Source organism: Eleutherodactylus coqui, chromosome 6, assembly GCF_035609145.1.
Source record: "Eleutherodactylus coqui strain aEleCoq1 chromosome 6, aEleCoq1.hap1, whole genome shotgun sequence".
NCBI classification, from domain to species: Eukaryota; Metazoa; Chordata; class Amphibia; order Anura; family Eleutherodactylidae; genus Eleutherodactylus; species Eleutherodactylus coqui.
The window spans coordinates 63867315-63883590 of NC_089842.1; the positions used below are offsets into that span (position 1 = coordinate 63867315).

General features: G+C 44.4%; 1 protein-coding gene across 1 annotated transcript in view; it reads left to right on the plus strand.

The window, feature by feature from the left end:
* The window catches only part of ANKK1 (ankyrin repeat and kinase domain containing 1), a 97272-nt gene that overhangs the window by 45944 nt on the left and 35052 nt on the right, over nucleotides 1-16276 (plus strand). Inside the window, exon 2 of the mRNA XM_066606915.1 lies at nucleotides 10031-10325. Coding sequence (XP_066463012.1) covers nucleotides 10031-10325 — 295 coding nt within the window. The remainder of the gene's footprint in view (nucleotides 1-10030; nucleotides 10326-16276) is intronic.

The window sequence follows — 16276 nt, forward strand, 5'->3', positions numbered from 1 at the left end:
GAGGAGGAGGGGAAGGAGCATGAGGAGGAGGGGGAAGAGACAGCTTGGCCCACTGCTGAGGGTACACATGCTGCTTGCCTGTCATCCTTTCAGCGTGTATGGCCGGAGGAGGAGGAGGATCCTGAAAGTGATCTTCCTAGTGAGGACAGCCATGTGTTGCGTACAGGTACCCTGGCACACATGGCTGACTTCATGTTAGGATGCCTTTCTTGTGACCCTCGCGTTACACGCATTCTGGCCACTACGGATTACTGGGTGTACACACTGCTTGACCCACGGTATAAGGAGAACCTTTCCACTCTCATTGCCGAAGAGGAAAGGGGTTCCAGAATGATGCTATACCACAGGGAGCTGGTGGACAAACTGATGGTAAACTTCCCATCCGACAGCGCTAGTGGCAGAAGGCGCAGTTCCGAGGGCCAGGTAGCAGGGGAGGCGCATAGATCAGGCAGCATGTACAGCGCAGGCAGGGGAACATTCTCTAAGGCCTTTGCCAGCTTTATGGCTCCCCAGCAAGACTGTGTCACCGCTCCCCTGTCAAGGCTGAGTTGGCGGGAGCACTGTAAAAGGATGGTGAGGGAGTACGTAACCGATCGCACGACCGTCCTCGGTGACGCCTCTGCCCCCTACAACTACTGGGTGTTGAAGCTGGACACGTGGCCTGAACTTGCGCTGTATGCCCTGGAGGTGCTTGCTTGTCCTGCGGCTAGCGTCTTGTCAGAGAGGGTGTTTAGTGCGGCTGGGGGAATCATCACGGATAAGCGTACCCGCCTGTCAACCGACAGTGCCGACAGGCTTACACTCATCAAGATGAACAAAGCCTGGATTTCCCCAGACTTCTCTTCTTCACCAGCGGACAGCAGCGATACCTAAGCAATACGTAGGCTGCACCCGCGGATGGAAGCATCGTTCTCTATCACCATCCAAAACGGGGACCTTTTTGCTTCATCAATCTGTGTCTAATATTCCTCCTCCTCCTCCTGCTCCTCCTCCTGAAACCTCACATAATCACGCCGAACGGGCAATTTTTCTTAGGCCCACAAGGCTCAGTCATATAATTTTTCTAAACAATTTTTATACGTTTCAATGTTATTAAAGCGTTGAAACTTGCACCTGAACCAATTTTTATTTTAACTGGGATGCCTCCAGGCTTAGTTACCAATTAAGCCACATTAACCAAAGCGATTAATGGGTTTCACCTGCCCTCTTGGTTGGGCATGGGCAATTTTTCTGAGGTACATTAGTACTGTTGGTACACCAATTTTTTGGGGCCCTCGCCTACAGTGTAATCCAATTAATTTTTAGCCCACCTGCATTACAGCTGACGTTACATCAGCTGTGCTGAGCACTGCAATGGGATATATTTATGTACCGCCCGTGGGTTCCAGGGAGCCACCCATGCCGTGGGTCCACATGGAGTTGTAACTACATGTGTCCACTTCTAACGAACCCCAGTCTGACTGGGGCGTGCAGTGTGGGCCGAAGCCCACCTGCATTTAATCGGACGTTACCTCAGCTGTGATGGGCACTGCAATGGGATACATTAATGTACCGCCGGTGGGTTCCAGGGAGCCACCCATGCTGTGGGTGCACATGGAATTCCCATTGCGGAGTTGTACCTGCCGGTGACTATTTATAAAAAACCGCGGTCTGACTGGGGCATGCAGACACCTTGACAGAATGAATAGTGTGTGGCACATAGGTTCTCCATTGCTATGCCCACGTGTCTAGCTCCTGATGGCGGTGGCACAGGATTATATTTCTCATTGCTTCTGTACAGCATTGTGGGCTATCGCCCCGCCCCTTTTAAAGAGGGTCGCTGCCTAGCCGTGCCAACCCTCTGCAATGTGTGCCTGCGGTTCCTCCTCATTGCAGACGCACTTATAAATAGACATGAGTGTGGCGTGGCCTGAGGGCAGCTGAAGGCTGCGCAGGGACACTTTGGTGTGCGCTGTGGACACTGCGTCGTGCGCGGGGGGAGGGGGGTTAGGCAGCATGTAACCCAGGAGAAGTGGCAGCGGAGTGTCATGCAGGCAGTGATTGTGCTTTGTTGGAGGTAGTGTGGTGCTTAGCTAAGGTATGCATTGCTAATGAGGGCTTTTCAGAAGTAAAAATTGTTGGGAGGGGGGGGGCACTCTTGCCGCTATTGTGGCATCACTTTCTTGAATTGCCCAGATTTTCACAAATGAAAACCTTAGCGAGCATTGGCGATATACAAAAATGCTCGAGTCGCCCATTGACTTCAATGGGGTTCGTTACTCGAAACGAACCCTCGAGCATCGCGATAATTTCGTCCCGAGTAACGAGCACCCGAGCATTTTGGTGCTCGCTCACCTCTATCAGGGACCATAAAACTTTCACTCCCTTAACAGTGCCTAGTTATAAATGTTTATGTCTCTGTTGCAGTATTCCTTTTAATTGCAAACCAATCACATCCATATCTGTGCCTTGTCATAAGTATGTATAAATATTCATGCCTTTTTGGATCTATTCCATTTTAGTCAATAAAGTTATTGTTTTTAAAAAGTTATGCTGTGAAGGGCTTTTTGGCAATTAGATACCCCCTCTGCCTCAGGGATTTCTTTGCGTCGGTGTAGGAGCCCCATTCACAGAATTAGTGGTGGTTCTAAAGGGTGGCTCCCCACTGATCATAAAGTTATCTGTTATCCAGCTGATAGGGAATAACATTATAACTTGGCCCGTTAATTTACGGACAGGTGAAATTATTATGGTAATGGTTTACGTATATTGCTGTCATCATGTCATCAAATATTGATCACTTCACTAATGATTTCATCTATAAACTTTTCTAACATACATGACATTCCATGTTGACACGAAAAAGCATATTTATAAAACACTAACTTAAATTCGCAGATTTATGAATAGATGAAGTTGTTATTGTGTTAGAAAAATCTAATTTGCATGAAAATCTCTTGAGCACGTTGAGAATAGATTATGTTGATTAGTGGGAGATTAAATCAGTTGATTAGTTTAAAATGTTCATGTTTTTAATTATGTCTCAACCTCTCTCGAGATTCGGGGAGCTTAAAATGTATGAAATGAGCATCATAAGAGTAGTCCAGTCAAAAGCAGGGATCAAACGTGAATATCTGAAAATCATATTAAATATTTATATTCAGTCCTGAAGAGGGAAATCAAAGGCAGAGGCCTGTAACATTATTTTAATCTGGAGGATAATAATTTGGCCATCTACTGCTCTACAACCAGATATTGCCAGCTACATATGTATAATGTTATCTCACTTAAAGCTAATGGTCATTTTTCAGACTGGATCTTTAAGCTGTTAGCCAAATAACATAAGTATAGATATTTTTTGATATTCAGATATGTTGAATAGTTGGTGATCTTATAGTTGGGTAAAGGTTCAGGCAGCAACCGTCTTTAAAAAATTTAGTTTGAAGTGCAAAAGGTTTACAGAAGATGAAAAGAACTCCTTATTAGAGTTAGGAGTGAAATGAAAGCAAACTCAAGCAATTATCTGGCTATCCATATAATATATGCTGTTCAATAATTCAGTTATATTTCTATGTGATAGTATGAGGGCTCCCACCCACTGGCAATTTTTTTTCCTTTGCGTTTTGCGTTTTTTTCTCAAGAGCAATTAGTATTGAATGTGTTCCTGTCCACTGGCGTTTTTTTTTCCGGTCCGTTGCAATTTTTCACATAGGAACTGTCAGTTGCATATGTGTCCTTATTTTTCTCTTAATGCACCCATGAATGTCAATGGAAATTAACGGAAAACGCGCAAAAAAGCCACGAAAAACGCAGCGTTTTTCACGCACGAAAATCGGCAACGCCAGTGGGTAGGCGCCCTAAGTAAGAATATTATTCAGTTTTTCAACTTGTCAGTTTCTACATGCGAGGATAGCATTGTGTCTTATCTTTAAGTTCATAACATAAATGGCTGTGCAACCAAAAGGCAGGAAAGTATTGTACCCAACTGACAAAGAAAAACTAAAATACTAAGCATTCATATTTTTGTCCAGGTGCTGGGGACTGTCAGACCTCATGCTCCATTTGCTAGCTGTTAGCAGAGGTGTTAAAGGGGTTGTCCCGCGGCAGCAAGTGGGTCTATACACTTCTGTATGGCCATATTAAAGGAGATGTCCCGAGGCAGCAAGTGGGTCTATACACTTCTGCATGGCCATAATAATGCACTTTGTAATGTACATTGTGCATTAATTATGAGCCATACAGAAGTTATAAAAAGTTTTATACTTACCTGCTCCGTTGCTGGCGTCCTCGTTCCCATGGAGCCGACTAATTTTCGCCCTCCGATGGCCAAATTAGCCGCGCTTGCGCAGTCCGGGTCTTCTCCTCTTCTCTATGGGGCTCCGTGTAGCTCCGTGTAGCTCCGCCCCGTCACGTGCCGATTCCAGCCAATCAGGAGGCTGGAATCGGCAATGGACCGCACAGAAGCCCTGCGGTCCATGAAGACAGAGGATCCCGGCGGCCATCTTCAGCAGGTGAGTATGAAGACGCCGGACCGCCGGGATTCAGGTAAGCGCTGTGCGGGTGGTTTTTTTAACCCCTGCATCGGGGTTGTCTCGCGCCGAACGGGGGGGGGTTTAAAAAAAAAAAAACCCGTTTCGGCGCGGGACATCTCCTTTAATGCACTTTGTAATGTACATTGTGCATTAATTATGAGCCATACAGAAGTTATCAAAAGTTTTATACTTACCTGCTCCGTTGCTGGCGTCCTCGTCTCCATGGTGCCGACTAATTTTCGGCCTCCGATGGCCAAATTAGCCGCGCTTGCGCAGTCTGGGTCTTCTGCTGTCTTCAATGGGGCCGCTCGTGCAGAATGCCGGCTCCGTGTAGCTCCGCCCCGTCACGTGCCGATTCCAGCCAATCAGGAGGCTGGAATCGGCAATGGACCGCACAGAAGAGCTGCGGTCCACGGAAGGAGCAGACCCCGGCGGCCATCTTCAGCAGGTGAGTATGAAGACGCCGGACCGCCGGGATTCAGGTAAGCACTCTCCGGTTTGTTTTTTTAACCCCTGCATCGGGGTTGTCTCGCGCCGAACGGGAGGGGGGGGGGGGGGTTTAAAAAAAAAACAAAAAAACGTTTCGGCGCGGGACAAGTGAACCTGTCATCGGGTTTATGCTGCTCGAACCATGAGCAGCTTGAACCCTGTACAGTTATGCCCATCTGGGCCATGTATGTTTTATTCCGAAATGCAGTGTTTCAGAAAAAAGAGCATACTTAGAAGTTTGACTCAGAGCTTTGGCCATAGAGAAAAAACTGTCAATCTTGATGACTTGAGAGAGGAGGATTTGGACTCGAAAGCTCCAAGTAAAGTTTCAGACTGAAACATACATGGCTCAAATGTGCATACTTGTCCTGGGTTTATGCTTCCTGTGGTTTGGCAGCATGAAGCTGGTGATAGATTTCATTTAAAGGGGTTGTCTAATCACATTCTTTATCTATAATGCAGCCCTGACATGTCTCAAAGTACTGGAACCCTTAGCAATGCCGAGAATGGCCAATAATAGAATCCCTAATTAAATTGAGAGGTGATTGCACATGTGCATTACCACTTCATTAATTTTAATAGGACCACTGGAGATCATCAAGTGCTTGAACTTGAATATTTTAAGTGTTTCACTTGCAATGAATGGGACTTAGAAAAAGAGATTTAAAACCACAACAATCTTTCACACAGACCTGCAGGTGGAAAAGCAAAAATATTTCGGGTCTTTTAAAGCAGTGAAAGAAGAAATAAATAATATTAAAATACTGTGTCCAAAAGTAGAAAAACCAACAGATATTAGGTAATTTTGGTATCTACCTAATTGCAATGACGCATAGAATAAGAATCATTTCATTCACACGGGCATCAAAATCGCACAGCAATTTCACCATGCAAAAAAATTGTAGCTAACTCGAGAAAACAAATCGCGTGAATGGACGATTTACCACTATCAAGTCTCGAGATTAATTAGCCATGAAATTGTCTAATCACACAATTTGGAGCTGCCTATTGCTTTAAAAAAAGTGCTGCTGCCCAGGGAGGAGATAGAGATTAAGGAAGGCTCTAGGGGAACCCCCTTTACCACAGGGATTCCCTTTATCTCAACGGAGCTGGAGGGATATTCGCGCTGTGGGGAGAGAGTGGTTCCCCTGCAGGGGAGAAGAAGGAATTCCCCAGCAACACGATGCCTGGGTTCCCTCCCAAGGGAGAATAAGGGATTCTTCTGCTGCTGGGGATTTCCTTATTCTCCTCTGCAGGGGAACCCCAGCATAATGCTGCTGGGGAATCCCTATTCTCCCCTGCAGAGGAACCTCTCTCTCCTTGCAGCAGGGACATCCCTCCATCTCCCCTGCAGGCACTTAAACATTGCATAATACATTTAGGTTGTAGGACATAGTGGGAACCCACATAGCATGGCAGTGAGGTGGCAGGAGGTTGGCAGGAACTTAGGCATCCTGGAGGGAGATTCAGGTTAGGAGGAAACCTGTCAGAAAGAGAAGGTTAATCAAGAATATCAGGACTGCCCATCTCCCCTCCAAGAGAACACCCCTCTTTCCCTGGCACAGGGGAATTCCTCCAGCCCCGCAGAGAAAAAGAGGGTTCCCCTGGGGCTTTTCTTCATCTCTCTCACCTTGCTGTGGGGAAATCCCTTTGCTGGCCACCTCGCATAGTCTCCCATAGGAGTCTATGGAGGCTTCTGCCCTTTGCGCACCAAAGATAAGTCAGGTCCTGTCTTTTCATGCAGCAAGGAATTTCAGTTGCAACTTTTTTTAAAATATTTTTTGCACGGCTACAATTCCTTTGTCTCAATGTTTTCATAGAACACCAATGCTTCTAATAGTCACAGTTTTTTTTGTGCTTGTAAGGGAGCTGCGTGAATTTTCCCGTGTGAAAGAGCCCTGATACTGATCACGAATGCCATAATGACAAAACCAAAAAGTTATATAATGCATTTCATGTACCCTAAAATGGTGCCATTTGAAAATACAACTTGTCCTGCAAATATCATGCCTTCACATGATCTAGGTTGATAAAAAAGTAAAAAAAGAAATATGGCTTTTGAAAGGTGGAGATAAAAATATAAAAAAAACAACTTTATTCTGAAGTTCAAAATAGGCCGTTTCCTGTAGAGGTTAATTATCAGAAATGTGTTGAAAAATTTCCTTTTACAGTTGAGTGTTCATCACAGGGCATTAGCATTTCTTAAGATCTGATCTAATCTGAAATACAATAAATCTTGCTCTCCTGTCTGGCAGGATTGAAGAATTAGTTCTTAAGTACCTAATTAAATTGTTATTGGTCAGTGATTGTAATAAATTTCCAATACACCATTTATAAAGATTATAACAGCACATCACAGAGATTTACCAGCTGGATTTGAAGGACTTTCTTAAGAAAAATAAGGAATTTTGCCCTTTATTATTATCTGGCTTAAGATTTCCAGTTGCTTATATGGTTAAAACACATTCCACATACACATGTACAGAGATTGTCATCACCGAGGCTCACTGTCTAATTTTTCTGTCTCTCCCACACACTAGGGTATGTGGCAATAGGGCAATAGGGAAAGATGATGGAATTAAGAAAAAAAACAATACTCACCTCCTAAATGCCCTCTCCTCTGCTCTGGACTGGCCTGTGTTGACATTGGCTACACTCGTGACATGACTGTATAGGCACTTGACCACTAAAGCCAATTTTCTCAGAGGAGCCTTCGCGAACAGAACGTCATCAGTGATGTCCCATAAATAGGGCTAGGGGTCTGCTCCTAGCCCCTCATTGGCCTATGGTGACATCACAGATCACATATGCATTACCTCAACAAAGAACCAGTACATAGGCAGGTGCCAGTGTGTGAAACAGGAATAGTCTTGATCGGAGTCAGTTCTGATCACAGTCATTTAACCACTTATATGATGTGGTCATTGCTGACTGCAGTATCTAAAGGCCCTTTTACACTGGATGACAGTTGGCTAAACAAAGGTGCGAGTGCTGACGTCACCGTGAAGGTTATTAACGCTCATGCAGAGCGTTTAGACTGATAGACTTCACCGCTGGATCACTGGGTTCTTTCTGGCTTCTCACTCAGCCCTTCACCTTCTATGCGAAGCACCAAACAGGAAGCATTTACACAAAGCGAGAATCTGGTGATCCAGCGATGGATTGTATGGGTTCTTTCTGGCTTCTCACTCAGCGCTTCACCTTCTATGCAAAGCACCAAACAGGGAGCATTTACACAAAACGAGAAGCCGGTGATCCAGCGATGGATTGTATGCTGACTTTTTCGCATTTACACTGAATTATGATCACTCAAATTTGCTCGTTTGAGCAAATTTTGAGCGATAACTGTTACGTGTAAATGGGCCATAAGCCTTCACTGAGAGGGGAAGTTCATGTGACATGATCGGTAATGTTGATGGGTTGCCATTGCAGCCCGGGCAACAATGAAAAGTACAGGAGTATTGCAGTACACTGTACAAGCAATTAAGCAATCGCAAGTTTAAGCCCCCTAATAGGACTATAAAAAAGAAAATTTGTCTAAACATTACAACAAATTGAAAATATCAAAAGTTGATTTTTTTTTCATCTTTCCAAAAATATCAGAGAGGTCGGTTGGTATGATAGCCTGCTTAGTTACTGGAGCATGGCAGGCTGAGCAGCAACAGCTGCCATAGAGATACTGTGGGAGTTTGCATCAAACTATTGAAACCCACCTGGATCACAGCAGTGCGCCAAAGCTGCTGAAAAACTGCCAACTGAAGTGTTACAATCTGCAAAAGAGAGAGCATATGGGCTGTGCTACAGAGCCCATGGGTAAAAACATCAAGAATTCCATAAGCATCAGGTTGTAAGTAAGACCGACCTTATTAAAAGCCGAACCATGTGAAAAACAATAGCGACTTTTTGGGAACTAAGCATTCCTGCTAGCGATATAGCAAAAAAAGGGCTTATTCCTTGGAACACTGGTAATCATAAGAAGGCTGGGATACTTAGCAGAGAACTGCAACTGGGACTTTTACTGGAATTGAGCCTGGAACAATCGGACGCTTGTATTAGAGTCTTTACAAATCCGCAGATCATGGAGAGTGTTTTTGTTATTTACAGACTATGTGTAAAGACGCAATTATTGTTCTAATAGACTGTGTTGAAATTCAGGTAAACTTATCTCAATTGTGTTGCTAAAGTTGTAATCATCCAGAATAGATTGCAAAATGTTATTTCCCCATACGTTTAACATCAAAGTGATAGTCCTTAGTTGAGGCCCATTTACACCTAACGATTGTTGTGCAAAATTTGTTCAAATGAGCAAAAATGCGCAATAATCATTACATCTAAACGCGAGCCGTTGTGCACTATTTGTTTGTCCCACAGTATCAACCAACATAAAACTCATCTCTGGTTCGCTTACTTATCGCTGCGTGTAAATGCTCGCGGCCGAGTCTTCCACACAGAATGTGAGCACTGAGCGCTTCTCAGTGATCATCTGCCTGTCTAAACATTCTGCACGAGCGCGAACAACTAGCGGTGACGTCACCCGTTTGTGCAGTTGTTTAGCCGATAGTCATAAATGGGACATTAGTCAGAGGCAGGATTACATCATGGTACCGCCACAGTTTGTGTCTTAAACTGTATAAATTTGTTCTTTTCGGTGGTTTAAAATAAAAAGTTACTATTTGTGTAACTCCGTCTTCTGCATCATATCCTGTAACCTGTGTCACAGCACCTGCAACACGTGTACCAAAGTCCTGTCTAAATATCTCCATCTTGATAATCAATACCAACAAGGCTGTAAATTTCTGCTGTATAACAATTGTAAAGATCTAGTATCAAGGGGACAACTTGGCGATACCCTGTCTTGCCTTTATGATACTGGAATAGCTGTTAAAGCAAATACAGTTCAGTGTACTTGGTAGACTGTGACACCCCAATAATTATACTTCCGTGTAGAAGATAGTGCCGCTGTGATGCATGCACACGTACATGTGAAAAATATGTCATTCTTACCAAGTTTTGTTTGCTCTTTCATGCAGCATGACCTATAACAACTTGATGGAAGAAGCTTCCAAGATGGAGAAGATAAAGTTCAGATACATTGTACAAATTTATGGAATATGCACAAATCCTCTTGGGATTGTGATGGAGTATATGGAGAATGGATCCCTTGAAAAACTGATTTCCACACATACTCTCTCCTGGCAGCTCAAGTTCCGCTTCATTCATGAGATAGCCCTAGGAATGAACTTTCTCCATATTATGAGTCCTCCACTTCTCCACTTGGACCTAAAACCAGGGAATATTCTTCTGGATGAGCATCTGCATGTGAAGGTAACACGGCAAATGGACTTCAGTTATTACTGACCAAATTGCAAGTAATCCTGATTAAAAATTCCCTATAATTTTGTGTCTGCCCCTCCTCTGCAAAACTTTATGTATCTTAGGTAACAGACTACAAACCCTAATGTATATCAATGGGGTCACTTTCTCATTGAATTTTATGTGGACACTGACCAAACTGTGAGGGTCCCAGTGTTGAAACTTTAATTTACTGTATCATGCATTGAAGGCATATGCAATAGATGTGTAAGATATATACCCCGTTTCCCTGAAAATAAGACATACCCTGAAAAGAAGACATAGCATGATTTTCCAGAATTTTTGTGGATGCAAAATGATTTTTCAGGCTTTTTTAGGATGCTTGAAGTATAAGCCCTACTCCAAAATTAAGCCCTGCTAACAGTTAATTAAAAAAGTCAATTTAAATAGTGTCCAGGCAGCTATACATGTAAAAAAGTTAAACATTTTTTAACAAAAATTAATATAAGACACTGTCTTATTTTCAGGGAAACACGGGGTATATATATACCATATTTTTCGCTTTATAAGACGCACTTTTTCCGCCTCCAAAGCGGGGGGAAAAGTTCCTGCGTCTTATAGAGCGAATGTGTCTAAAATTCGTTCCGATCGCCATTTTTAGCGCGATCGCGAATTTAACGCACGAACGCGATTTATTTAGCGCGATTGCGCGTTAAACGCGCGATCGCACGAACAAATGTGCGACCAGTCTCTTCCCCACTGCCGCCCATACATACCTCAGATTGGTCGTGAGCACCGGCGGGTACTACTGCTGCTCCCCGCCTCCACCAAACGGCTTCCTTCCTTCCTCCTGCTGCACACACATGCCGCTGTGACATGGAGCGCCAGTTTTTCAGACCTCTGCTGCTCCCTCTGCTCCATCACCCGGCACTAACCCTGCGCTGTCCCTGGGTGAGTTTAAATTTCTTTTCCCCTATTTTCCCCGCTCTAAAACGAGGGTGCGTCCTATAGACCGGTGCGTCTTATAGAACGAAAAATATGGTATATATATAGGCCGCCTGCAGACGAGCGGGTCGGATCCGGCAGCGAGAAATCTCGCCGCGCGATCCGACCCCAGAGCCTGCAGGGGCGAGCACGTACTCACCCGCGCCTGGCGGCCCCGGCTCTTTGATGTGCCGGCTGCCGCGCAGCCGGCGCATGCGCAGACCGGAGCCGGCGGCCAGGTGAGTGCGTGCTCCGCACAAAATTAGAACATGCCGCGGTTTGTTTGCCGCGCGAGATTTCGCGCGGCCAAACCGCGGCCGTCTGCATAGGAGTGCGTATTGTAATGCACTCCTATGCAGACTTTCAGCGGCGGAAATCCCGCGGGAAATCCCGCGGCGGCCATATATATATATATATATATATATATATATATATATATATATATATATATATATATATATACACATACATATATATATATATATATATATATATATACACATACATATACATACATATATACTCCTTTTCAGTGTTGCTCATCGTGAGCTGTGATCAGGACAGTTCTTGCAAAATTGGATCAGCTCAACTTGATTTTTAGCTGTGGTGGCTCTTTAGTGAATGTGGCTCAGTCATTAGAAGTATTGTCTTGCAGTGCTGAGGTCCTAGGTTCAAATCTTATGAAGGTCAATATCTCTGTAGACTTTTAAAAACTCCATACAGATGTTGCCCTTGGTCTTATTTGAACCTAGAACTTCAGTGTTGCACGACTAAGCCACCACGCTTGTTCTTCCTTCTTTGAAGGAGGAGGAGAAAGAAAAACACAAAGAGAACATACAAAGTCCATGCAGGTGGTGTCCTTGGTCAGATTTGAACCTAGGACCCCAGCACTGCAAGGCAATGGTGCTAATGACAGAGGAAGAGGAGAAGGAGATGATTTTCAGCTTCAAAGAAGGAATAAGCTTGGTGGCTAGCATTGTTGTCTTGTAGCGCAGGGGTTCTAGGTTCACAACTGACTATGGACAACATCTACATGTAGTTTATATGCTCTCATTGTGTTTCTCCTTCTTCACATTCTCCTAGGGAGAAAGGAAAAGGAAGAAGTGTGGTGATGCAGATGTTAGCACTGCCTTACAGTACTGGCGTTCTGGGTTCAAATCTGAACATGTGCTGCAACTGTATGGGGTTTTTATGTTCTCTTTGTGTTTATTCTCCTTCTCCCCCTCTGATGGGAAAGAATGAACAAGTATGATAGCCCAGTTGTTAGTCATTCAAATCTGATCAAGGGCAACATTTGTATGAAGTTTTTCAAAGTCCATACAAATGTTGTCCTTGATGAAATTTGAATCTAGTACCCCAGCAAGGCAACAGTGCTAACCACTGAGCCACATTCATTGTAGAGACCCCCATCCACTCCACTATATGCATTATGGAACTTCTGAGGGACAAATTAGTGAACCTGATTTTTTACTTTCATTTATTTTAATGGCGAACAGGTCTTCCTGATCACTTCAAGAAAATTGCGCCAATCACGCCCAACCTGATTATTTTAATTAATCGCTAATTGCTGCTCCTTTTGACCATCACTTACTACTATTAGGCTAAGTTCACACAGGGCAAATTAGTGGTGGATTTTATGTCGATTGTTTTGTTCAGAAAATCTGCAGCATTTCCGTGGGTTATATTTGCTTTAAAAATCAGCTGTAGGGGCTCATTCACACGAGGGTAAAATTCATACTGAAGTTAGCCGTGCAAAAAAATTGTGGCTAACTGCGTTAAAAATAGCGTGAATTGATGATTTCCCAATATCAAGCCACTAGCTTAATTAGCGGTGAAATTGCCCATTCACGCTATTGGGAGCTGCCTGGTGCTTTAAAAAAGCACTGGTGTTCCGGGAGGTGAGAGAGATAAAGGAAAGCCCTGGGGAAACCCTGTTCTCTGCAGGGCTTCCTTTCATCTCAGTGGGGCTGGAAACCCTTAGCAGCGGTGAGACTGGGGTTTGCCTGCAGGAGAGAATAAGGGATTCTCCAGGTGCTGGGGATTTCCCAATTCTCCCCTGCAGGTGAACCCCTGAAGCTTTCCTTCATCTCTCTCTCCCCCCGCTATGGAGTGATTTCTGTGTAGCGAGGAGAAAGACGGGGAGTGGCTATAGGGTTTCCCTGAGAGCGGGGAAAAAGAGGGCAGGGCTAGAGGGAACTGCCCTCTTGCCTCGCCGTCTCTCTCTCTTTGCTATGGGGGAATCCCTGAGAGAGCCTCTCTAGCCTCACCCTCTTTGTAGCCCTGTCCGTCCTCTCTCCCTGCTACAGGGCAATAAGCTAATGAGCCATTTCAACGTACAGGACAGTGTCTGTGGGTTTCGTTTGCTTTCGCAAAAAAAGATACATTTTGTGAGAACAAGTACAGTAAAAAAAACAGTTGTGCGCACAAATACCCAATGCTCTATGTGCAAAAACGCGACGCAAATACGCATATGCTCATATGAATCCAGCTGTATGGTGCTTGCACACAAAGCTGATTAGCTGTAGTTCTTTCTGCAGCTGAAAAAATCAGCAGTAAACGTCATCCCTTCAATTGGATTGGTTAGCTCTTCTGCGGATCTGCACCAAAATCAGCATCAATTCCAAAATGCAGATTTGCTGCAGAAAATCCTCAGCAAATTGGCTACATATAGATGCAAGCTAAGGGCTTATTCACACTAGGGAATTTGCTCAGCTAGCTTCTGCGTGATTTTGACGCCCACGTGAATGAGCCCTAAAGATATATTCACACCATGGAATTTACAGCGGAATTTGCTGCACATGCACAAATTCCACCCCCAAAAATGTGTAAAAATGCACAGGTTTCTGGCTTGTCCTGTCAAAGTGTAAAATCTACAAGTAGAACTCAGATGCAAAAAATTGCATTTTAGGTCATGGAGTGACCTGTCACTCCATGACCTAAAATTCACAGAAACACGATTTTTCGCATTGACAGGGCAAATTCCGCATGCTGATCCATTCCCAAAACCGCACCAGAGAGCAGCATATTTTGATGCGGAATTCATACTGAGAATGCTGCAGTGAATTCCGCCGTCTGAACATACCCCGAGGATATGTCCATACAGCGCAAAATTTGCTGAGCTACGTCACCATTTTGTGTGGATTTTAATGCAGTTTTTAATGCAGAATCTGGTGCAGGATTCATGTGCAGAACTTGATTGAAGATGTGGAGTCTGCACTGAAAATTGACATCCTGTGGAATTATATTTCGCATGGCATGTCAATTTCTGCAGCACCTTTTTTACTGCAGCATGGACGAAATTTTAAAAATCTCATCCAATTTTTCTCCTACTGCAAATGCCACAGATGTTCTGCATAGACATGCTCAAAGACCCTCTTCACACAAAGGTATGGTTATTTGAACGCGACTCAGTGCTGCGTCTTTGCGGACTGAATAATGCTTTTTTGCGCATGCATTGGTTTAGTTTAGTCCTCGTTCAGACGTGCATGCTTTCATTGCATTATAGGCATGTGAAAAGATAGCGTCTAATAGAACCAATGGTTTCCTATAGAAGCGTTCACATAAAGGAATTTTGGATGCACAAAATACTCGCATCTAACATAGATAGGACATGTGACTGCAAAGCTCTCATCTACGGTCCATGGTGCGAGAAAAGATCGAACCTGACCTATCTTTGGTGCAAGCTGCGCAAGAGTTTCCATAGACTCCTATGGGAGCCGGATAACATGCACCACGCAGCTCCCGACCGTCTGAACGGGCAATTTCACAGCTAATTAAACTCCAGACTTAATAGCTGGAAATCACCCATCCATGCTCTCTTTAGGGTGGTATAGGTGCAATCTTTTCACGCGCCTATACTGCGCTAAAACCTTACTGTACCTTTTCCGCATGCAAGTCATGTTCATTTGCACGCGGCAAAGACCGATTGAAATGGCTAATTAGTTTAATGGAGTTCCAGATGTGTTCTTTTTACTGCACAATTACTCAGTGTTTCTTGTATCTCCTAGTATAATTTGCGCGCATTTCCGCATCCCCATTAACTTCTATGGGGACTTTTTCTGAGTAAGTGAGCAGGAAAATAGAACATGCTGAGTATTTTTAGCGCAACTGAAATGTGCAGAAAAAATCCGCACATGTGAACAAACCCATGGACATAAATGGGTTCTATTTACTGCATATTGCATGCGCGTATTTTGCGTGCACAAATACAAGTGCAAATACGCCCGTGTGTTAATACTATGTGTGGAAAAGATAGGGATAGTCGTATCTGTTCTCGCCTGCACAATCCCAATAATGAAAACAAAACCATTGAAATCAGTGGTTTTGTTATGTCCCGTTACACGGCTGTGATTATCATGGCCGCAATAAGGGGAGAGAGACACGTGTTTAAGCCCTAAGAATGTGCCTGCACGGGACAGAATTTGATGCAAATTGTCTGTAACTGATACTCCGCAGCGCAAAATCCCCATCAAAATCTGCTCTATTTGGGTTGGATTTGACCTGGATTTAATATGGGTGCTGCCATGGAATTCACCCCAGCAATTGAAGAGCAGTAAACAAATCCACTGCAGCTAATTGACATGCTGCAGATTTCAATTCTGCACTACTTGTCAATTTCCACACAGATTTTGGGCTAATTTTTTCCAGTGTGAAGGCTCTTTCATTCGAGCGTATGCGTTTTTACATTCGCCCCCAGCGGCATAAAAATGCGTACATTGGCGAACAAATCTAATGTTTGTGCACCCGCTCAGAGGGCAGAGGCTCGGCGCATATACACCAAGCCCACAATGCCGTTGGGCGGTGGAAGACAGTTCAGCTCTGCTAAGCAGTCTCTCACTTCCCTCCCCCTGCCAAGTCTCGGCAAGGGGAGGAGGCAGGATAGGGGAGGGGCTAGTGTGCTAAGCTCCCGCCCCCTCTCCGGCCCTTGTCAGCAGCCAGCAGTAGGAGGGGCAGGAGGGGCGGGGCTAGGCAGCTAACCA